Source organism: Garra rufa, chromosome 25 (genome assembly GCF_049309525.1).
Source record: "Garra rufa chromosome 25, GarRuf1.0, whole genome shotgun sequence".
Classification (NCBI taxonomy): Eukaryota; Metazoa; Chordata; class Actinopteri; order Cypriniformes; family Cyprinidae; genus Garra; species Garra rufa.
In genome coordinates, this window is record NC_133385.1 from 7,407,986 (window position 1) to 7,432,867 (window position 24,882).

Sequence of the window (24,882 nt, forward strand, 5' to 3'; positions counted from 1 at the left end):
CATTGCTTTATTGTAAAGACCAATAGGTATCATCTTAAAGGGACTTTGGTATCACTCGTAGTTAACCAGTTAATGCATTAAGATTCACAATGAGCAATTGCTAGCCTACATTTGCTAGCTAAGTTATTAATTATCATAATTATTATTTATTCTTTGTTAAAAATATACACGTCTTAGTTCATGTTAGCTCATTAAATAACACAAGTTACACTTTTCAGAAAGTGAAAGCTGTTTTGTTTACGGGGTTTCCGGGGTAACGGCAGCTTTATGTTTGGCGCCGTCTGCTGTTAGATAATAAAAATGCGATTTAATTCAGAGCGTCCCACGTGCTCCGCCACACTCGAGTCTTTGATGGTAAAAAGTTATATGCTGTGTCCCAATTCGCATACTATCCGTCCTAAATAGTATTCGAAAATAGAAATAGTATGTCCCAAATCGTAGTATGTTCAAAAAAGTATTCCAAAGATTCCCGGATGGTCTACTACTTAACTTCAGAATTCGAAGTGCGGATCAATGCACACTCTAACGGCTAATATTGCCCACAACACATTGCGCGGTGAACGAGGATTCGATTAGAACTACAAACACGCATAAAAAGTGTTAAAAAACTACAAACATGGAGGATATGCGCGACCAACGGACAAGTAGAGAAAGGGATTTGAGTGATACATAATCAGTGTGTAACCTGATAAAAAATATATTTTTTAAATGTTATCCTCGTTATATTTCATGTGCAGCAACATTATGAACTTTTATAAAGATAGGTTTGGTCATTAACGTTTAAATGCATAATTATGCAAACATGAGCAGAGTTCTCGGCATGAAAGACTCCTGAAAGAACGTGCCTCTTCATTTCTCTCTATTACATAGGAAATTAAATTAAACGAAATGTAGATAATGTTAACTGTGATGATTGACAGGGCAGTTTAAACAGTGACAGGATTCAGGTAACTAAGCAACAGAGCGTCCGTTAAAAAAGCAGTTATGACGAAGTAGTATGTCCCAAAGCTCGCTTACTATTCTGCTACATACTCAAAAGTATGTACTTTTTCTTCACAAAAAGAGTACATACTTTTAGGGCGTAGTATAAGTAGGCGAATTGGGACGCAGCAATAGACGTTTTTCCTGAACACGGAAGTAAGTCCGACTCTTAACTGAAAGAATGCTTTGCATTTCCGTTCTGCATTGTTTCTTGTTAAATTAGGGTATATTCCGAGGTAATAAACTAATGTTAAACCTATTAAAATGTTTTTAAAAAGCACATGGCTCCATAGCGCCATCACTTGGCAATGTCGCAATGACCGTCATTTGTCAGTGCTTCACTTTAATGAGTGTGTAATGACACGAAGCAGCAGACGTTAGCTACATTAAAAACAGATGGACGCTATTTGAATGGGTTCCTATGGAAACCGGAACAGAAAAGCATTCAATCTGACGTTAGAATTCGTAATGGCGGCGCTCATCGTTTACTCAGGAAAAAGGTCTATATTAAAATGCATTTAAACTTCGGAATAATTTGTTAGAAATATTTATTCCAGGTATTTTGATGTGCCCAAGATAACAATATCGATTCGCCCCATGCTTTAAACACTCCTCTTAAGCATGCAGAATAATGTTTTTTTTTTTTTTTTTTTTTGTAATCGTGATTAGAAATTCGATTTATTGGGCTGCCCTAATGCAACATGACCTTTACTGAATATCCTAATGAGTTTTGGCATAAATGAAAAATTGATAATTTTGACTCATACAATTAATGTATGGTTGTTAGTTTTGTTTTTGGTCCACGGTCACATATGCTATATATCAAATAGATGTCATTCCATTCACTATACTAGCAACAATGCGAAATATAACATTTACAACCTAAAGTCTGTATTTTTAATATACTTTTTAATTTCAGTGAATTGTTGAAAGCATTCATCAAATGAATAAAAAAATTAAAGTCTAGACCACAAACTGGAAGTTTTGTTTTGTTATTAGATAAACAAAATCATAAGACCACATGTACATCCTAAACTTTATTGGACTGTTTTAATAAAACTTTTTAAAAATATTCTCAGATATAAAGATGAAGACTAAATACTGTAACTGAAGAGGTTAACAGCATCAGATCAGTGTTTATTCCAAAAAAAAAAAAAAAATTGAAACTGGAGGATTAAAAATAAAACAACACAAACGGAATATCACATCCACATACGTGGAAAGTGAAACGGGAAGTAACTCAAACTTGAGACAATTCGGATAACATAGCAGCAAGTTAAAGCCCATTTTCAAACTCAAAATGTCAAACTGATTTGAAAGAAATCAAAGCGAGCTGTGAGAACAGCTGCAGAATCTTCCGAAATTGGGTTGAGAATGAAGCTTTACAACACTGAGATCCTAAAACACAGCCAACACGAACTCAAAACCTCCATGTAGAGTAAAACCAAACTAAGTTTTCAAACTGCAGGTTCTATGCAACCGTTCAAATCTCTCATCCCACAAGTTCCAAGCTCCAAGGCTGAGTCGATGGCCAGAGTGGCGTTTTGAACCGAAAAAAATGCGTTGAAGTTGGCAATGAAGCTCTTGCTGCATTGTTACAGTACAGGGATGAAGATGCGGCCAACCAGCAATCGTCTCCAGTCTGCCGTCAGAACACATGAAACACATGTAGAGTGAAAATGAAGGTAAAACGAAGGAAATGCAGGGTTTCACTCTCCCTTTGTGACCAAATCTTCAATGTAGGCATCCAGCTCGTCGTCACTGCTGATCTCAATGTCCTGTGGAACAAAGGAAACATGAAAAAAAAGAATCCATGCAAAATTCCAAAAAACTAAAATAATTTTTTGTTACAAATTCATAATTGTTCAGTTAATAATTCTCTTTAATGCTATTAAAAATTAAAACAAACAACAAAATAGATTTATATCAAAGTGATTGTGTGCTTGTGTGTGTTTCAGACCTCCTGGACTTTCTGCAGAAGAGCAACGATGTTGGTTCTGAGTTTACGAAGTTTCTCCTCAGATTCCCGGAGTTTGGCTTCCGCCCCGCTGCTCTTCTCCTCTACGGCTCGTGCCCGCGACTCCGCCCGAGTTTGGTAAGAATTGCACAAACTCTGCAGTCCGGCCTCATACTGCTGGAAATACTCTTTCTGCAATTCACAAGAGTATGTAAGCACTCAAAACAGTTTAGGTTTGATATTAACATCTCTGAAGGCTTCCGTGTAGCAGAGATGATGTTCTGTACTCACGATGGGAAAGGCCACAAGGTCCTCAGCACTCATAGTGTTCACAGAATCTTTAGGGATTCGGAAATCCGGAGGGAAAAAATACCGTAGCAACGTCCTGCGCCAAACAAACCATTAACGGAGGGTTGAAAGAAACACAAAAGGCACATATTAAAAAGAAGAAATAATACCTCATCATGGTCACAAGGCCTTCTGTGGTCTCTCTGCTTGGCCCGCTCTGAGTCGTGTCCGGCTCAGCAGCGGTGGGCGGAGTTACAGATCGTGCAGGACCCTGATTGGTGTCTGGACTTCGAGACTCTGGAGAGGCGGGACGCATAAGACGGACATCGTCGCTGCCTTTAAACACCCTGAAAACAAACACAAATTAAACATCTGCTGCACAAAACATTTTAGTCACAATGAAACACGTAGCGAGCGATCTGTTGATTTGTACGAGTTTGTGCATGTACCAGCGGTCTCTAGGAGTGTTCATGGGAACATAGTCGAATTTGACCTTCCAGCGTACGCTCTCCTTTCCCGTCTCTACTGCGGTTACGCGACCCGTGAACCACTCGCCGTTCACCTTCGCCTCCACCAGAATTCCTTTATCTACAACATACGCGGATTATTAGATTTAAAAATGATGTGCCACAATTCGACACGTCTCTTTGTAATGTGAAACAATTGACATATTTTACCTTTCTGTGCATTTTTTGTCGCATCTTTCTTCAGATCTTCATTAGTGCTATTTGTGATAACCTGACAGAGACATTGAAATCAATTATAACCACATTAAAGCAATTGTTCACACAAAAATGAATGTTTGTTGAAAATGTACTCGCCCCTCAGGCCATATACGATGTAAATGAGTTTGTTTTTTCATCAGAACACATTTGGAGAAATGTAGTTTTACATCACTTGCTCACCAGTGAATCCTGGTAAATGGGTGCCATCAGAATGAGAATCTAAACAGCTTATAAAAACATCACAATAATCCACAGGTAAACCACACCTCTCCAGTCCATCAGTTAACAACATGTGAAGTCAAAAGCTGTCTGTTTCTAAAGGTGCGTTCACACCGGACGCGAATGAAGCGGCAAGCGCGAGTGATTTACATGTTAAGTCAATGCAAAGACGCGAATAGCCATCCTGCGGCGCGAAACGCGCGAATAGCGCGAATGGCGCGGCACGCATTGAGCGTTTCAAGCGATTGCCGCGCCATTCGCGCAATTCAAAAATCTGAACTTTGGCGAAAATCCGCGCCGCGTTAACCAATCAGGAGCTTGCTCTAGTAGTGACGGAGGCAGAAATCCGAAACAACAATGGCGGACAAAATCACCGTTGCTGTCTGTGGTTACTCGGAGCTGTGCGATACATCTTTGGACTTTTGTAGAAACAGGAATAAAAGGGATCTTGCTAGGAATAAAGTGAGTGAAGAGGTCGGACAATCTGGTTAGTTTTAAAAAAAGCTCTTTACTCAATTTGACCTACATATACATACATATTGAGACTACAAGCAAGCTAAAGCTGGCAAATTGAGCTCATTCACCTATTTTACAACTACTTTCCCGCTGACGAGTGGCAGAAGCCCCTCCCTTGACGCGAATTCGCGTCTGTTGTGAAGAAAATGTCACGCGCGAATGACGCGAATTTTACCGCGCGAATGGCGCGAGTAAACTCAAATGTTCAAGCGTTCAACTACGCGCGAATAGCGCGTTTTTCCGCGCAAGTCGCGTCCTGTGTGAATGCACCATAAGACGCAAGGTGTGTTTACTTCAAACTATTGCTTTTTGCCAAAATATGACTCCAAAATCCATAATGTTTTCTTTTAGTGAAAAAGTCCATCCTAGGGTTTGTACAGATACTGTAAAATGTGGACTTTCCAGGACTTTTAATGACTTTAATCTGAGATCTCACTTATGTCTTCTATTTCAAATTCTATAAAAGGGGAAATGGATTAATAAAAATATACTACTAAAAAAATGCCAAAAATAAAGTAAACCACAAGCTAAGTAGTACTACTAAAGTATTACAAAGCATACTACAATTTTACTATAGTAAAACCATGGTTAATTTTCTTAACGGATTTGTATGTGCTTATACCTTCTTCTTTTTTTGTTTTGCTTTAATAACTGTACTGCCTTAATGGTTTGATGTTTTCTACTGTTTAAGAAAAAAAACTGAATAAAAGTTTTGCAAAATCGCTCTGAAATCCTGATATGAAACTTGTTAAGTCCCGATCTAAATCAAATTATTTGCTATACGCAAACTTCCAATTTAAAGTCAAATGATCTGCAATCTGTGCTCCAAGTCCTGATCTGAAACGAATCATCATTCAGATTGTAACTTCATCATGTATCGAGAATCATTTTATTTGAATCATTCAATCCAAGAAATGATTCACAAACCCATTCCGATCTAAATCAAAAAATTTGCGGTTCGCAATTTATAGTCCCAATCTAAAAAAATTATTTGCGATATGTAAAGCTGTGATCCAAATCAAAATCACAATCACACGAATCATTTGACTTAGATTGGAACTTTGCGTTATCATGAATCACATGATTTACTAAGGACTTCAAATCGCATTTCGCGAATCATTTTATTTGATTCATTCAATTCACTAAATGATTCACAATCCTCTGATGTAAATCAAATGATTCGCGATATGCGATTTAAAGTCCCAATCTAAAAAAACGATTTGCAATATGCAAAGTTGCACTCTCAATCAAATGATTTGCAATATGCAACCCGATTGCAGCGCTTCGAAACAGTTGATTATTTTGCGATGCAATGGTTTAACTGATTCGGAGTTTCGAAAAACTCTGTTTCACCCATTACTATGTGCTTTTTAAAATCATTACAAGCAATGCTGAAATTCAAATTTTTTTTAATTTGATCTGGTGTTTGCTAGTAAATATCTTGAAATGAATCAGAGTGCTTTCAGCGTAAATGGCTTAATTGATTTGGTTCATCTGTTCCTCTTTTTGCATCTTCAGCCATGTTTACATGACACTGTTAGTACTACTACCTGCTTAACTCGATTGTTTTCTGACATTGACTGAATTAAGTGAAAAGGGTATCATGTTTTTTGAATTGTGTAAATCTTGCATGAAAATGTGCGCTTATTGACAAAATTAAACACTTATTTTATAGAGGCATTGTTTTTCAATAATTCAAGTTTTTCAAGTACCTCTTCAGGAATATTGCTATTTTCAAGGGTTTTCCAGGCCTTGAATTTTAAAAAGTGTTGTCCCCTCACTTCAAATGCACAAACGTATTTGATAAGATCCATTTTAGACAGTTTTTGCTTCTAAACGGTGCTTGAGTGTGAAAGGTTCTCCTGATTCAGACAAAGCGACTTTTTCACTGCAGAAAGCACTATTATGGATTACGTACTCATATTTTAGCCAGAAGCAATGGTCTGAGGTTAAAAACTCTTAATGATGGATTTGTTTCTTACAAACACACGGCATTTTACTGATGGACTGGAGTGGTGTGAATTATTGTGATGTTTTTATCAGCCGTTCGGACTCTCATTCTGACGGCACCCATTCACTGCAGAGGATCCATTGGTGAGCAAGTGATGTAATGCTAAATTTAAATTTTTGGTTGAACTATTCCTTAAAATTGTAAATGAACAAATTTCACTCTGTTAACATGGTGTGAATGTTACCTCAGCATTGGTCTGTTTGGCTGCTGGTGGTGCTGCTGCTGGTGTTGGTGTTTTTTTTTCAATGGCACCTTTCCCTCGAGCCTGAACAGGAGCTGCCATCTTTGATTTTTTGGGTTGAGGTTCATCCTCTTCTGATGCACTGTCTTCTTCGTCGTCCACCTCCTCTTCTTCTTCTTCCTCCTCCTCCTCCTCTTCTTCACTTTCTTCCTCATCCTCCTCCTCTTCCTGGACTCTACCCTTCTTTATGTTGCCTTTCTTGTTGTTTGGAGTTTGTTTGGCAGACTTGGCGGACGAAGGCTAACAAAAACAAAACAACATCAGTTTGCTGTTAGTTTTTGTGCACTAAAACACAATCAGTGTAAAAGCAGGCTGAAATATATTTAAAGTTTGAGTATATACGACTACTTACTGTAGTAGCGCGGCTCTGTGTGGCGCTTCTGCGAGCCGGCGTCTTTGTGGGTGGCGGTGGGGGTGGGGCTACAGTTTTGGGAGCAGGTTTTGTTGCCTTCGTTGCAGGAGCCGGTGATGATTTTGCTTTGGACGGAGGGGGAGGAGCTGGCGGGGTCCGAGTAGGCCGTGAAGGAGGCGTTGCTTTAGGGGGAGGAGTTTTGGCTATCTGTGGCTGACTGACAGCTTTTCTGACCACTGCAGGGAGAGGTGGGGACCGTGGACGGGGCGCTGCTCGCTGAGAGGAGCGGGTCGGCTATTAGGGAGGATAAATTGGTTAAAAATATGTGCATTAATTTGTTTTATTGTCTATTCATTTTTTATTATAACAAAAACAAGTCTAAATCACATTTACCATCTTTAAAAAAAAAAAACAGAAATAGAAAATAATCTTTAAAGTTATCTTATGAGCTCATTTTCTAATCTAATTTGTATAATATTTTTTGTTCACATTACAGTATGAAAACTAGAGGGATAAATATGCTTAACTTTAATTAAAATAATGTTCTTTAAAAATAAGAAAAATATATTTTTATATAAAACATATAAAATATATTTTCTTATTTTTTAGGAACATTATTTTAATTAAAGTTAAGCATATTTATCCCTCTAGTTTTCATACTGTACTGTGAACAAAAAATATGATATAAATTAGATTAGAAAATGAGCTCATAAGATAAATTTAAAGATTAAACAAAGTTTTATAACATTTTTTATATTTTTATTTATTACTCCACTATGTTCTGTTAATTGTTCATGCTAACCTCTATGCTACTGTTCGATGTTATCCTGCATTTTTCTTGTTTATTGTAAGCGTCCTTGAGCTATGGAAAGGCGCTATATAAATAACACTTATTATTATTATTATTATAAGTTTGGAATGAAAGGAGAGTGAGTAAAGTACATAATTTTCTATTAAACTATCTCTTTAATTGTGCTAAAAAAAATTTTCAGATTTTTAAAATATTTTTTCTATTTTGATTGTGTGGTAAATATAACCTATATAGTTTTGTGAGATTTATCCACAAACATCTAGGCAAAAAAAAAAAAAAAAACTGTACCTGAGGCGTGCGCTCTTCTGCAGGTTTTGTACTGACATCTAGAGGAAGCCGTTTTACATCTGCTGCTGATTTTATTGTTGTGGTTTTCTGAATGAGCAGAAACAAAGCATTAATTTACACCAAACAGACACAGAACGGCTCAGAAGAGAGCTGAGATGATGGACAGACCTGCATGGCCTCTAGTTTTTCTTGCTGCTGACGGATTTTCTCTGTTATCTCTTTCTGTTTGTCCTCTGATGACTTGGTGTCCTTTTTCAAAACCCCTACTGGCAAGTTCTGCTTCTGCTCAGACGCATCACACCTAACAGAACAGAACAATAACAAACAGAAGAATTAGTCTAAGAAACAAAACAAAAACCTTGAATAGTTCTGTACCAGTGCTTTCAGAATCTAGTTTCCCAACCTGTCCTGGGTTCCGTCTGGGTTCATGAGACACACCCAGCTGTCTGGGTACCGTTTGTCCACAGCATCCATCTGGAACGGCAGCGTCCGCCATTTCAAACACTTATCTATAGAAAAAAAAAAGATGAAGAATTAAGAAATTATATTTTTGTATGTCTTCTGAAAAAATGTGAGAGGTGTTTGCCTGCTGTCAAGATGGGTTGCCTCTATTTAGGGCGTTGCTATACAGTTCCTAGGGTATTTTTGTTGTTTCTTAGTCCACTGGGTGTTATGGTTATTTCTTGGGTCGTTGCTATGTAGGTGATGTTCTGCTCTTTTATTAGCATGGTGCTATGTGGTTGCTAGGTTGTTTAGGTTGTTTCTTATAATGCTGCCATATGATTGCTATGATGTTCTGGTTATTTCTTAGTGATTGGGGTGTTCTAATTGTTTAATAAGGCATTGCTATGAAGTCCCTAAGGTGTTCAGGTTGTATTTTTTAGGGTGCTGCTATGAAGTTGCCAAGGTGTTCATGTGTTTCTTAAGGCATTGGGTGTTCTATATGCTTCTTAGAGTGTTGCTATGAGGTTGCTATGGAGTTCTGATTGTTTCTTAGTGAGTTGGGTGTTCTAGTTGTTTTTTAGAGCGTTGCTATGAAGTTGTTAAAGTGTTCCAGTTGGTTTTTAGGGTGTTGGGTGTTCTAGTGTTCTTAAAGTGTTGCTATGGTGTTCTGGTTGTTTCTTAGAGTTCTCCGGTCTAGTTGTTTTTAGGGCGTTGCTATGTGGTTGCTAAGATGTTGTGGTTGTTTCTACAGGCATTGGGTGTTCTAGTTGCTTCTTGGGTGTTCTAGTGTTGCTATGGTGTTCTGGTTGTTTTTAGTGATTTAGGGCATGGCTATGAAGTTACTAGGATGTTCTAGTTGTTTTTTTAGGGTGTTGGGTGTTCCAGTTGTTTCTCAGGGAGTTGCTATGATGTTGCTAAGGTGTTCTGTGTTTTTTTTTTTTTTTAGAGTGTTGGGTGTTCTAGTTGTTTTTTAGTGCATTGGTATGTAGTTGTTAAGGTATTCTGGTTGTTTTTTGGGGCGTTGGGTGTTCTAGTTGTTTCTTAAAGTGTTGCTATGGTGTTCTGGTTGTTTTTAGGGTGTTGCCATGTAGTTGCTCTGGTGTTCTGGTTGTTTCTTAGGGTGTTGGGTGTTCTAGTTGTTTCTTAGGACAGTGTTTTTTTAGGGGGGTTTGGGTGTTCTATTTTTTTAGGGCACTTCTATGACATTGCTAGGGTGTTTTGGTTTTCTTTATGGTGTTGGGTGTTCTAGTTGTTTCTTAAAGTGTTGCTATGGTGTTCTGGTTGTTTCTTAGCAATTTGGGTATTCTATTTGATTTTAAGGTGTCGGCATGAAGATGCTAAGGTGTTCTGGTTGTTTAAGGCATTGGGTGTTCTAGTTGCTTCTTAAGAGTGTTGCTATGAGGTTGCTACGGTGTTCTGGTTGTATTTAGTGATTTGGGGCATTGCTATTAAGTTGCTAGGATGTTCTGGTTGTTTTTAGGGTGTTGCTATGTAGGTGCTAAGGTGTTCTAGTTGCTTCTTAGAATGTTGCTATGAGGTTGCTATGGTGTCCTGGTTGTTTTTTTAGTCATTTGGGGCGTTGCTATGAAGTTGCTAGGATGTTCTGGTTGTTTTTATGGTATTGCTATGTAGTTGCCAAGGTGTTCTGGTTATTTCGTAGGGCATTGGGTGTTCTAGTTGCTTTTTATAGTGTTGCTATGAGGTTGCTATGGTGTTCTGGTTGTATTTAGTGATTTGGGGCATTGCTATTAAGTTGCTAGGATGTTCTGGTTGTTTTTAGGGTGTTGCTATGTAGATGCTAAGGTGTTCTAGTTGCTTCTTAGAATGTTGCTATGAGGTTGCTATAGTGTTCTGGTTGTTTTTTTAGTCATTTGGGGCATTGCTATGAAGTTGCTAGGATGTTCTGGTTGTTTTTATGGTGTTGCTATGTAGTTGCTAAGGTGTTCTGGTTGTTTCGTAGGGCATTGGGTGTTCTAGTTGCTTTTTATAGTGTTGCTATGAGGTTGCTATGGTGTTCTGGTTGTTTTTAGGGTGTTGCCATGTAGTTGCTATGGTGTTCTGATTGTTTCTTAGGGTGTTGGGTGTTCTAGTTGTTTCTTAGGACAGTGCTTTTTTAGGGGGGTTTGGGTGTTCTAGTTTTTTTTAGGGCACTTCTATGACATTGCTAAGGTGTTTTGGTTTTCTTTATGGTGTTGGGTGTTCTAGTTGTTTCTTAGGGAGTTACTGTGAAGTTGGTAAAGTGTTCTGGTTGTTTCTTAGGACATTGGGTATTCTGGTTGTTTCTTAAGGGCGCTGGGAGTTCTAGTTGTTATTTAGGGTGTTGCTATGTGGTTGCTAGAGTGTTCTGGTTGTTTCTTAGGGTGTTGGGTGTTCTAGTCATTTCTTAGGGTGTTACTATGTGGTTGCTAGGGTATTCTGGTTGTTTCTTATGGTTTTTATATGTGGATGGTAACTATGTGGCCAAGGGCTTCTGTTTTTCTTTTTTTCCTAATAGGGAGTTGCTATCTTTTTAGTATCTACCAGGCAGGAATTGTACCGTCTGATCGCTTAGCAAATGATAGTTAGTATAAATACAACAGGCCTTAACAAGTGTCACTATTTGAAGAAACATTATTCATATCTGTTGCACAAAAGCTTAATACTTCAGTTTAGGAGTTAGGATGAAATCAGTAATCTTGAGTATGACCAAATTATGTTTTGGCATATTTATTTATATTTAAATACTTGGCATGCTGAATGCAAGTTTATGTCGTACCACACTGGATGGTGACCGGGATCTCCATGGCTCTCCGTCTGCGAAACCGAAGCTCATTTGACGGAGTAGAGTTCCAGTTGGCCGACAAATAACCAAATTCATCCCAGAATTTCACTATGCCCTTCTGAGCTGTTGAGGGAAACATTTAATCATGTTAAATTTATACATTTTTTTAGCTATTAATCTATTATAATTAACAAACTAATTATTCATAATTTAATGAATATTTTATATAAATCCTCACATATTATTAACAAAAAGAAGCCCCACAGACTGACCTATACCGATGTCCTTCCAGTATTGGGCGAGATATTCTCCCATAGCTCTCAGTAAGTGCCTGTATTCCTTAGCGTCTGCAAAGTCCTGCTTGTTGTGTGTTGGTTCGAGCACTAGATAGGGAACGTCCACTACTCCTACAACACCCCCACATGCCCTGATACACACACACACAGATAGCGGTCATCCATACTGTTAATGCTATTGCTCCACATCACCTTGCAAAACGCAGTTGTTTTTCACTCACATTCCTCCCTCTAGCTGTGGCCCCGTCTTCTCGTACATCTTAATTAAACGACTGCAGTTATAGACGAACATCCCGTCCTGGTCTCGCCTCTCGATGTTCACACCAAATATAAAGTTCAGCTCCTTGGGCTCTTTTAAAGCTCTGAAATGGAAAGAACAGACAAAATGCTGCATGAAACAACATGTATTGTGAAAAGCACTATACAAATTTACTACACAACAGTCAAGTGTGCATTCTCAGGAATATGAACATGAATATGCAGAAGACTAAAGTCGAATCTTGGAAAACAAAATCTCTTTAAGAGGTCATAGTGTGTTTGTAGGTGCGGACTACATGTTTTAGACATGCATTACTTTTGTTTGGATGCATGGATGGCTTGTTTTCTAGTTGCTTCTGCGCGTAACGCCACAGCAGAATCTTGTGCCTTTCTCAGCGCAGCCTGAAATCAACGACAGAAATGAAACACATTTTATTCTTTGATTTTTATTATCTTTGACTAAAATCTGAAGTGTGGGAGTTAGGGTGGTTGTGAATTCTTACTCGGGCTTCTTTGGATAAATCATCACCAAGCTTTAACTCCAGGGCACGAGCTTTACTCTCGGACTCTCGCGCCTTCTCCTCAGCTAGAGAGGAAGTCAAACGCACAAAAAAAGACATACATAGAAGGCACATAAGTGATTTGATTTTACAGCACAAGGTCTAATTCTCTCACTGAGAATCAGGTTTAAAACCATTTACTCTTCTTCCTTTGTTCCAGTCTTTATCAAAGGAAGAGCTAAAACTGGCATTTCTAAACATACCCCTTGCATGTGTGAAACTGAGCAGCTACATCCTGTCAAAACTTGTGGTTCAGTATTTGAAGAGGTTAAAAGCAGAAATGGTCAGATAGCGGAAATGCCATTTAGAAGCCACAAAGCCTGAATTTCCTTAACGCCATTTTCTAGGCCACTTTGAGATGTTTATGCGGACTGAGGTTAAACTCACCAAGTTTCGAGAGGTGATCTGCCTTCTTGACCTCCTGCTCCGCACGGGTTTTAAAGCGCGTTGATGTATATTTGTACATCCTATAAGTCAAAAGAACAGAATGCATAGCTCATATGAGTGTGTGTATATATATTTATATATATATGAATGTTTTTTTTTTTTTGCAACCGCCTCTGCACTTGATTTAGTTGACAAAAACCTACTAGTAAAAACCTTGCAAACTAGTATTAAAATATCATTTTGGTGTGAAAATACCCCGAGACTGTGTATACAGTTAAAGTCAAAAGTTAACAGAATCTGCAAAACGTTATTTTACCAAAATGAGAGGGATCATAATCACAAAATGCATGTTATTTTTTTTATTTCACATAAAAGATGTTTACATATAGTCCATTAAGGAAAATAATAGTTGAATTTATTAAAATGACCCCATTCAAAAGTTTACATATGCTTGATTCTTAATACTGTATCGTTACCCGAATGCGCCTGTGTTTTTTTTTTTTTAAGTGATAGTGGTTCATGAGTCCCTTGTTTGTCCTGAACAGTTAAATTGCCTGCTGTTCCTCAGAAAAAATTCTTTAGGTCCCACTAATTTTATTGTTTTTCAGCATTTTTGTGTATTTGAACCCCTTTCCAGACAATGACTGTGTGATTTTAAATTCCATCTTTTCACACTGAGGACAACTGAGGGACTCATATGCAACTATTACAGAAGGTTCAAACACTCACTGATGCTTCAGAAGGAAAAATTATGCGTTAAGAGCCAGGGGTGTAAACTTTTGAACAGAATGAAGACATGTCCATTTTTTTGTACATTTTGATTAAATATCTTTTTTTTTATACTGCTCTTCAGAAGCTACAGAAGATAATTGCATGTTTACATTAAGACAAAATAAGTTAAATTTACCCTGACCTTCAAATTCAAAATGTTTTCACCCCTGGCTCCTAATGCATTGGGTTTCCTTCTGGAGCATCAGTGAGTGTTTGTAATAGTTGCATGCGAGTCCCTCAGTTCTGCAAGGTGTATGTAAACTTTTGACTTCAACTGTATGTGTGGAACTGGTACTTCACATGTTTACCTAGGGTTATACAAGCAACAGGACAATCTCTTGGTTCTGACTTTGTGACCCTGAATGAAGATCCTCATTCTGGGGTCGATGTACAGGACAGCAGCATACGCACGGAACGATCTCCTCTCTGGCTTCCTGTTTACAACACAAACATACTTGTCAGGATTGCCAAAAACATTCAACACTACATTCACATGCTAAAACCTATGACTGATATATAAATATCAGAATTGTTTATGACAATTCTGCTCCTGGGGGGTGTTCCATAAACCAAGTTTACCAAATAAGTCAGGCTTATTTCAGTTAGTCTGACTTATTGTCACTTGATTTGGCTCAAAATAAGTCAGACAAACTGAAATAAACCTGACTTATTTGGTAAACTTGGTTTATGGAACACCCCCCTGGAAGACCAACTTCCTGTACAGTTTAGCTCCAATCTGCTCCACCAGAGTTTTCTGGAAGTTTCAAGTAATGCTGAAGACGTTGACTAGCTGGTTGTAAAGGAATAGTTCACCTCAAAATTAAAATTAGCTTAAAATGTACTCAGCCCCAGGCCATCCAAGATGTAGATGAGTTTGTTTCTTGCTCAGATTTGGAGAAATGTAGCATTACATCACATGCTCACCAATGAATGTGAATGGGTTCCACCAGAATGAGAGTCCAAATCTGATAAAAACATTACAATAATCCACACCACTCCAGTCCATCAATTAAAATACTGTGAAGTGAACTTTAAATTTTAAAAAGTCCATAATATTAGTTTCTAGTCTGAATCAGGCTCAAGCACCATTTATTGATCAAACAGTCCAAAACTGATCTAAACAATTATGTTGGTGGGCGTCAATATGAGAGGAAAACAATGAATGGACTTTTTAAACAATTATAGACTAGTTGTTTGCAGGGTTTCTGCAGATATGAACAAGTGAAATTTAAGACTTTTTAAGACCTTTTTAATACCACCTTATATGAAATTTAAGACTGAACCTGTAATGGAAATAGATATTATATTACATGCATAAATGTAATATTGAATGTGTTTAATGTAAAAAGTAAACTAAATTTCATGGTTGTCATAAATTAAATTTATTACTACGATATACAGTGAACTTTTCATATCAGCAGATACTATTCCACACAAAATATCCCCATAAAAGTACCACTAGAAATATCTGATGTAAAAAAAAAAAAATGCGATCCTTGTTTGGAACTATTTCCGTTGGTGAAACAGAACAAAACAGTGGAAATATTTTGTCTAATATGTAGTAACTACTTGACTAACTACTTGTTTATTGAGCTAACATTAATGTAACATTTGTAATTGTGAGAATTTTCAGCAAAAAGCACACTTGGTATATTACTGAACTATATCATGTTATAAATAAACTATACATTTTAAATTTTTACCTCAGTGTGTTTCTCACAAATAGACCAGAAATACACTATCCATTATCAATTTCTGTTTACGTTGAATGTATTAAAATAGGAATCTTTCTTGCCTTTCTATGCTTCGCTAGTTGTTTTGGTCACTTCAGTTTTAATCAGGCGGTTTGTTCGGTCGGGCAAGAAAAAAAAAAACATTTTAAAAGTATCTCGAAGGCTGGCGGTCAACTAGCTCGACCTATATTTATTATTAATATTGATAACATTATATACAGAAAAGGGTAGTTTGACCTGTATTCTGCTACTGCGATTCTGTCTGAAGACGCAGTAACTTCCACAGAGAAAAAAAAAAATCTACAGTTGTTAGCAACTGGCCTTAGCCAAGCACTATATTCAGTTTTTTCAAGCTAAGTATCGCTAAACTTGCACTTCCTCATAGCTAAAAAGTTAAATCCATTTAACTTCTGCGGTACAATCGGAGAGAGACTCGCGCCAATGACAGAAAGCTGATTGGCTATTGCATGCTGGTCTCATTTGTAGTTTAAATACAGCAAATTATATTTGGAATAGTGAAATAAAGAACTACAACACCACGGAAACAACAAAAAGAGAATTTAAATGAGAATTAGATGTAGCGTTACATGGGCATCGGAAAAATAAGACCTGTGTAAAATTATTTAAGACCTAGAACAGCGAATTTAAGACTTTTTAAGGCCTTAAATTGTGATTTTTAAATTTTAGACTTTTTAAGACTCCGCGGGAACCCTGGTTTGGCAAGAATAGGTTATTTAAAGTGAAAACACAGTTTTTCGCTTCACAAGACGCTAACTGATGAACTGGAGTGGTGTGGATTACTTTTGGATTATTATGATGTCTTTATCACCTGTTTGGACTCTTATTCTGATGGCACCCATTCACTGCAGAGAATCCATTAGTGAGCAAGTGATGTAATGCTACATTTCTCCCAACCTGATGCAGAAACAAACTTATCTACATCTTGATTGGCCTGAGAGTGCATACATTTTCAGCAAATTTTCATTTGGTGGTCATTCAGTTGGTACTGGGATCTACAGAAAGCTGAAGAACTGATAATTTGCGAGTTAACTCACACTCCCTCTGCAGGCGTCCCAGCCATCATAATGTCCTGGTGGTCCGTCTCCACATCCAACTCCGGCTCTCGGTTATCCATCAGCTTCAAGTTATAAACTACAACCAGCGTACCTACAAAAACACAGCCCTCATTTAATGGCCTTGTTAGACAAAATCCAATACATTTTTGACAAACTGCTTAAAAACCAACCACTGGGTCCTTCAATCTTCTTGAACTGGCGGAATATCTGCTCTTCGTTCTTAAAAGGTGAATACTTAAAGATGAGTTCAGTCTCAGTAGCGTACTTCTCCGTGTCTTGAGTCAGAGGCTGCTGGGTCTTCACATCCCAACTAGGTAATGGGACAATCACCTAGGAATACAGGCCAACAACTCTAAGAGGTCTGCATTTGTGTGCGGTGCCTTGCTAGAAATCAGTGTCTTACCTCGTCTAGACCCTCCTCTTCATGAAACGTTCGCGACAAAAACAAACACGTTAATTTGTCATCTTTTTTGGTGAAAAGGATGAAGTCCTTCCCAATACGCATGGAACCCCTAAAAGAGACCAAAATGTTTATGCATAAAAACACCCCCTAAATATTCCAGGCAGTTTGGTTTGTGGGAAAAGTGTAATAGTACTTACGACTTTAATCCGTTTCCATACTGGCCAATGTGAGTGGACTCTGGGAATCGCTTGCTTGATTTGCCGAACTGGATGACATGTGTGGCTTCGCCTATTCAAAACATTTCTACTGTCACCACTCTATCATGTATGTAACCTTGTTGAGTGGAAACGCATGCATTTCATGGGTTTAGTTGTCTTTGCTTTACTCACTGGGGTCCATTCCAGTGCCATCGTCGAGGAAACACAGCATAAACCCGCCTCTCAGATCTGGTCTCTTCTCTGATTGGCCATAACAAATAATTAAACATGTATTAGGGGTCAATTATTTTTGTTTTAAGAACATATTTTTGCTAGTGTTGAAATGTATTTCTATAACTGTTTCCAACCTGTGTAGATGTCTATCCGCGTGGCATTTGCATCTCTGTAGATGAGAAATGGTGTGGATGTTCATTCCAATAGTGCAAATCATTTGAATGATTCCTCAGTATGATTTAGTGTGTCAGGAACACTTAAATGGGTCATGAACTGCCTTTGTTTTTTACTTTATGTTCTCTAAGGTACACTAACAATGTTATCAAGATATTATTCATAACACTGAATTTATAACATGTTTGTCCTGAACAGATTTCTTCAGAAAAATCCTTCAGGTCCCACAAATTCTTTGGTTTTCCAGCATTTATGTGTTCCATTTCCAACAATGACTGTATGATTTTGAGATCCATCTTTTCACACTGAGTACAACTGAGGGACTCATATGCAACTATTACAGAAGGTTCAAACACTCACTGATGCTTCAGAAGGAAACACGATATATTAAAGGAGTAGTTCACTTTCGGAACAAAAATGTACATCCAAGATGTTCATGTCTTTCTTTCTTCAGTCGTAAGGAAATTATGTTTTTTTTTTTTTTTTTAAGTTTTTTTGAGTAAAACATTTCAGGATTTCTCTCCATGTAATGAACTTCTATGGTGCCCCAGAGTTTTAACTTCCAAAATGCAGCTTCAAAGGGCTCTAAACGATCACAGCCGAGGAAAGAAGGGTTATGATGGGTTATTTTCTTTAAAAAAAAAATTACAATTTATATACTTTTTAACTCAAACGCTCGTCTTGTATAGCTCGGCATGACGAGCGTTTAAGATTAAAAAGAATATAGGTTGTAAATGTTTTTAGAAAATAACCAACCGTTTCGCTAGATAAGACCCTTCTTCCTCAGCTGAGATTGTTTAGAGCCCTTTGAAGCTGCATTTAAACTGCACTTTGGAAGTTCAAACTCGGAGGCACCATAGAAGTCCATTATATGAAGAGAAATCCTGAAATGTTTTCCTGAAAAAAAAAAAAAACACAATTTCCTTACAACTGAAGACAGACATGAACATCTTGGATGAGTAGGGGGTGAGTACATTATCTGTAATTTTTTGTTCTGAAAGTGAACTACTCCTTTAAGAGCTGGTAGGTGAAAACTTTTGAACAGAATAAGAATGTGTACATTTTTCTTATTTTGCCTAAATATCATATATTTTTTAAATTTAGTATGGCCCTTTAGAGGCTACAGAAGATACTAACATGTTTTCCAGAAGGCAAAATAAGTTAAATTTACCCTGATCTTCAAATTCCAAAAGTTTTCATCCCCCAGCTCTTAATGCATAGTTTTTCCTTCTGAAGCATCAGTGAGCATTTGAACCTTCTGTAATAGTTGCAGATGAGTCCCTCAGTTGTCCTCAGTGTGAAAAGATGGATCGCAAAATCATACAGTCATTGTTGGTAAGGGTTCAAAGTAAACAAAAAGCTAGAAAACCAAAGAATTTGTGGGACCTGAAGGATTTTCTGAAAAACACCAGGCAGTTTAACTGTTCAGGAGAAACAAGGGACTCATGAACTATCACTTTACAAAAAAACACAGCTGTTGAACACTGTTAAACACAACTTTTGAACTGGGTCAATTTTATAAATTCAACTATTGTTTTTTCTGGTGGACTATATGCAAACATCTTTTAGGTGAAATATCTCATTCAGGTCAGTACTAAATAAACAATAACATGCATTTTGTATGATCCCTCTTATTGTGGTTCTGAAAGGGGAAAACTTTTGACCTCAACTGTATCTACTAGGGATGCAACGAAATAAATTCTTGGCCAAAGCCAAGCAAATAAAACACTGGGCTGAAGGCCGATTACCAAACACGCCACCCCCCGATGTATTTTGCCAATTTTTCACCATTGCACAAGTTAAATAGACAAAATGTGCTTTTTACAGGTTTGTCTTGCTTTTCAACATTAGACTTTATGGCCTACAACAAAAGCACAAATTAACTTAAAATTAATAAGTTAGTAAAATATTCTTTGGCCATTTTAAGACCCCCTTTTTGAATCAGGCATGAGTTTTAATGTTCAAATAAATGCAGCCTTGCTGGCAGAAGAGACTTCTTTTAAAACATTAGAAGATATTCCAGATCCCAATTTGAACACTATGTGTGAATTAGGGCTGTGCAATTAATTGCAATCGCAAAAAAATCGCGATTTAAGCACATGCGATTTCTAAACCGCATAAGACTGCGATTTTATCGGAATTTACTATCGCGGAATACCACGGAATTCGTTGATTTTTGGATGAATAAATCAAAAGTTGGTCTGTCACTTAATTCAAATCGCGATATGGACTAGTGTCTGTGAAAACTGAAATGCAAAAAGACCGTTTTAATATGAATCCTGCATGTTCCGTTTGCCTCTGTTATGTATGAATGGCAGAGACGCGTTTTTTTACTACATGCATACTGAAGCACTCGTGAAGCTCCCGCTAATTTTTGGCATTTGCATCTCACATGAACAGATAAACTTAATCTCCAAAGCTGCTGTGAGTGTCACTTTTACGTTTCATTTGAGAAAATTAGCATCATATCATACTGTACAGTGTACACACAGAAACTTCACGGCAACCTGTCAAAATAAAAGTATGGTTTAACATGAAACAGAACAATATTAGTCTTGTATTACTTTTGTACAGTATAATGTACAAAACATACATAAAACAATATATATGATAAAAAAATTTATATTACAACAAGATTAACCACTTAATTGTAGAAAAAAATACTACAATTATTATTTAAACATTTTAAACTGAATATAATTTTTCTTTCATGTATTGATTTTAACAGTAAACTTCTGTTTGCCAAAAATTAAAAGGGTTTATTTTTCATTTGATTAAAAAAAAAAAAATGTTTATGCTTTTTGATTATCAGAAAAATTAAAACACATAAGTATTTCTAAAAAAAAAAAAAAAAAAAAAAAAAAAAAAGATTGTAGAGCCCTCAAAATGTTAAAATAGAGAGTTTTGAACTTATTTTTCCACTGAAATGAATGTTTTCGTTATTACACAAAGTAGGCTAAAGTACGGGAAAAAAGTAACATGGCTAATTTATTTTATGTTGTCTGTTTTAAAGACAATTTTACAACAGTTTTGTTTATTAAACTTAATACTATGTTATTTCATTGTGAAATGTTTTATGCACTTCTTGTGCACTGAATACATTTAGAATGCATGTATGTAGCTTGTTTGAAAAAGCAAAAACAGTTGCCAAAATCGCAAATAAAATCGCAATCGCAATATTCGTTCAAAAAAATCGCAATACGTTTATTTTGTCCATATTGCACAGCCCTAGTGTGAATGTTATGATACATGTATTAATAGAGCTGTTGTAATTATGGTTAGCATTATTTGTTTATTTTTTATTTTACAGAACAGTAAAATTACAATTTTTCTGCTATTTTCAGCCGAATAATTTTGGTTGCCGAACATTCTGTGCATCCCTAGTATCAGAGTAGAACATTCCAAAAGCTGTTGTTGTGGCAGAATGCCTTTAATAGAAGCAGTTTTTAGACTAACAACAAAGTTTTAAGCTCTGAAACTTACAGGATGTTTTTATAGTACAATGACCTCTTATATGTCAAAAGATCAAGGGAATTTTGGTTTCTCAGTTCATGACCCATTTCAGAATAACTGATGAAAAAAAAATAAACAGTGTTTGTACCTGGAGTTGTCCACCAGCTCGGCCAACGCTCCAAAAAGAAACTCGTGGGTTGTCCTGTTGGCAACAAAATAATTGGTCAACAACAACAACAACAAAAAAAAAAGTTACATTTTTTATCACCCCTGTGTTACTTTACTGTGTGACTAGTGTATGGTCGATAAACACAAAAGTATGTTGAAGTTTAATTGTTATACAAGAATTCATGCATTATTAAAACACTGTTATTAATGTACAACCAAAACAAAACCATCATTCACAAACATATTTATACCGTCTGCACTCCCACTGATATTAAACACATCACTTTTTTGACAAAATTGAGCTCTGCATTGCCAAAGGTTGATCATGCCACAGCATTTCATCAAAAATGAATGCCCTCTGGTCATACTGTCGATGCAAAATGCTCTGTAGAAGCAGGACCTCACTGACTGCTCTTAAACCACCCATTGCATTTAAGCTAACAAATTAACAAAACTGGATGCTTTTGAGAACAAGTTCTAATTTGATTGGATGATTGCTACACAACTTTTAGCAGTCAGGTAGACCATGTTATCAATCACAAAAATTATCAATCAATGAGTCAACACTAATTAATGCAGTAAATGCTTTGAATTTATATAATAGGTAATAGAGTAGTGGAACTATGACGTCACTTTATAGGCAAAAACCCGAAAGCGAGTTAGCATTTTAGCACTTCCAGTTCCATCGTCCCAGAGTCAATGGGTTTTTTGAATAGGAGTTTCTTTAAATTTCTTAAAATAAGGTCTCGTATTATTCCACGACGTAAAACACACCAGCTACACCCCACTCGTGATTTTTTTAAACTAATGTTTCTTGAAAAAGAAGTTCCTAAATGGGACTACAGGTGTTGTCAGAGACATTATTCCATGCAAACACCACATTTACTGGCTTAGTTACTGTGAAAGTGAAACTTTAATAATGCATAAGGCTTAAACCCACATTAAAATTAAATGTTCACGGCCCACGAAGCTGTTAGAAAGCAGGAAGATTGAGGATTTTCTAGAAGCAAGGGTAAAATAATTTTTGCGTAACTGCCCAAAATGATAGCTGAAATGCGATACTTTATTGCTTTACTCACTAAAATAAAAGTAATCTTACCTTAACAGATTAAATGCACTACAATTTGAGTACTACCTGGAGACACATTTTTAATTAAAATGTTCATATTAGTTAAGGATTAATTGACTTGTAATGGACCTTTGTACAAAATGCTTTCATATGTGCTTTAGGTATGATCATGTCATTTATTCACTACTTACCATTTATTTTTAATGTCTCATTTCAGTTTTAGTTTGGCTCAAATTTTGTATTTATTCCAGTTTAAAAGGTTCATGTAAAGTGGATTAAAATTCATCCACAGAGTAAGTCCTTTTCACTGAAATTGTTTCTAAAAATAAGTTATCAGAAGCATGGCGCTGGTGACATTGGAGGTGAGCGACCACGGTGTAGTTCGTTTCTAACCTGGTGCTTGTATTTAGGCTTCAAAATTCATGAACTATAATTGAACATGGAGCTTATGTTTTGTGATAATCCATGACACTATTGTCAGATGATAAATTATTATTTTTACACTAACCTTCACTCAAAAACACATAGGGCCAGATTTACTAATAGCTTGTGCCAGAGTGCAGTGAAGAACTGGCACTGAAAAGGCATGGACACAGTTATTGAATATGCACTTGTAGGTGTTTCCCGTTTCAGATGCACAATTTATGGGAGAAGAGTATTAAAATCAATCACGCAATGCGCTCGTCAAATTACCACATATTTGCGCAAAAAAAAAAAAATTTGCACTGCTCTTGGTAGATTGAGCTGGTCATTATGGAAATGATCTGGTTGCATCTGTGTTTTTTAATGTGTGCACTGCTAGTAAATCATATGCAGAATTTCCTCTTATCTGTGCTTTTATGGAGATGCCGTCTAACGCTAATCTGCCCTGTTTAGTAAATCTGGCCCTGGCTCATAATATTCTGCAATCCCACAGCTGCCTTATCAAAACACTTCAAATGAATCATGTAATCTCAAAAAAATAAATACTAAAGGAATCCTTCCTCATGGCAGCCCGTCTTAGGACATTTCTCTTAAAGGAACGGTTTTACCAAACCCCATTATGAAAAACCATGTCATAGTTTTTTTTCAATCATTACTGATATTTTTTTAATTATGCACATAAACACACTAAAATTGGTACTTACGAGTTTGTGTGCAAATATTCAAAGGTGAGCTGAGCTCGGTTCAGCGAGCTGTAATTGGTGTAGGCCATCGTTAAAAAAAAAATAATAATAATAATAATAATAAAAAAAAAGAGAAAACCAGCTGATTGTATTCACGTCTCGTCTCTACATTCTTCCCATATGAGGTGAATCAAGTGTGATTGTTAAGCACCTAGAAAACAAGAAATAAACACGTCAGTACAAAATATCTATAGAACAATTGCAAAATTGCAAAACTAACTGCTTACTGGGATTTACAGTAGGTAATACGCAACAATACAAACATTTCAAACTGTAGTTTGCTATGCAAATTACATGGCTTGTTTGCATTTTAATTCAATTTTGATAATAACTCTTAATACTTCCAACGCATTCCTACAGAATTCAAGTGCAATGCATTGTGGGGTTCCACAGAATGTTTAATGTTGTATACTGCATTTTGGCAGAAGTATTTGCATACTGTGCTTAGTATAACAGTAAAGTAGTATGTTATTCTGAGAATAATCTCAAAATGAAAAAAGTATTAAAAAAATGCATTTTGCCATTCTGTGTGCTTTTTCATTTCATCATATTAAACATATTAGTCACTGTAAATGTCTTTTTTTAATATCCTTTCATATTATATTCATGCATATGCATTTGTTAAACATTTGCAATATGTTAAACGCATAGTGCATTTTTCTTTTTCTGGGCTAAATAATGAACCACACAGGTGAGTTCATAAATGCTGTGTCTCTGATGGACATTTTACTGTCCGTCCTTGAACAGACTTAATTCACACAGAAACACACGCCAGGCCAGCCCATGCTGCAAGGCCCTTAAGATCCATGCAACAGCAGAGACTGCTGATCTGCTAACACTTTCATTCACTAAACGCTCAAATCAGTATCTAGACAGTCGAATTTAACTTCTGCCTCATACAATGAAGCATGCACAGGAGCACTGGTCTAATAACTGCGGCCTGTCCAAAAACAACCGCCTCATTTACAAAACCAACAGCCTTTGTAACGTTACAGTAACACAAGCAATAAATGTGATTTCAATAATGCAAACCATTTAACCACTCCTCGACTTCCGTTTGACTTTATCCAACGGTTTCTGCCTGTTGCATGTGGGAAACTACCAAACAGAACGTGTTTATTCCTTTTTCGTTCATAGAAAGTAGATGCAAGGCCTCGAATCGCTCCAGCAGCTCTTTCCCTCGAACAACACGCACAAGCGCCGAGACAGCTTGCCCCGCCCCCCTCACCGCGGCTCAGCCAATCGCGTTCCCCGCTGCTTCATTACGCGCATCTGATTAGTTGAAATCGACGTCGTTTAACGTAAAGCAGGAAGTAAGTGTGCTTTCCATGAAGGAATGTGGC

General features: G+C 36.8%; 1 protein-coding gene across 1 annotated transcript; it reads right to left on the reverse strand.

The window, feature by feature from the left end:
• Nucleotides 1–1,957: 1,957 nt before the first annotated feature.
• Nucleotides 1,958–24,719, reverse strand: LOC141301273 (ATPase MORC2A-like). Its single transcript, XM_073831527.1, has 27 exons — nucleotides 24,572–24,719; nucleotides 23,501–23,690; nucleotides 21,285–21,338; nucleotides 17,644–17,678; nucleotides 17,468–17,536; nucleotides 17,276–17,366; nucleotides 17,079–17,187; nucleotides 16,846–17,005; nucleotides 16,655–16,766; nucleotides 14,175–14,300; nucleotides 13,096–13,175; nucleotides 12,652–12,734; nucleotides 12,465–12,550; nucleotides 12,112–12,252; nucleotides 11,867–12,021; nucleotides 11,589–11,717; nucleotides 8,793–8,898; nucleotides 8,558–8,690; nucleotides 8,390–8,476; nucleotides 7,291–7,584; nucleotides 6,882–7,178; nucleotides 3,904–3,964; nucleotides 3,676–3,814; nucleotides 3,397–3,573; nucleotides 3,230–3,323; nucleotides 2,942–3,130; nucleotides 1,958–2,759 (listed from the first exon to the last, which is right to left on the reverse strand). The coding sequence occupies exons 2-27, from the start codon at nucleotides 23,566–23,568 to the stop codon at nucleotides 2,691–2,693; spliced, it is 3,144 nt and encodes a 1,047-aa protein (XP_073687628.1). The 5' UTR covers nucleotides 23,569–23,690; nucleotides 24,572–24,719; the 3' UTR covers nucleotides 1,958–2,690.
• Nucleotides 24,720–24,882: the final 163 nt, after the last annotated feature.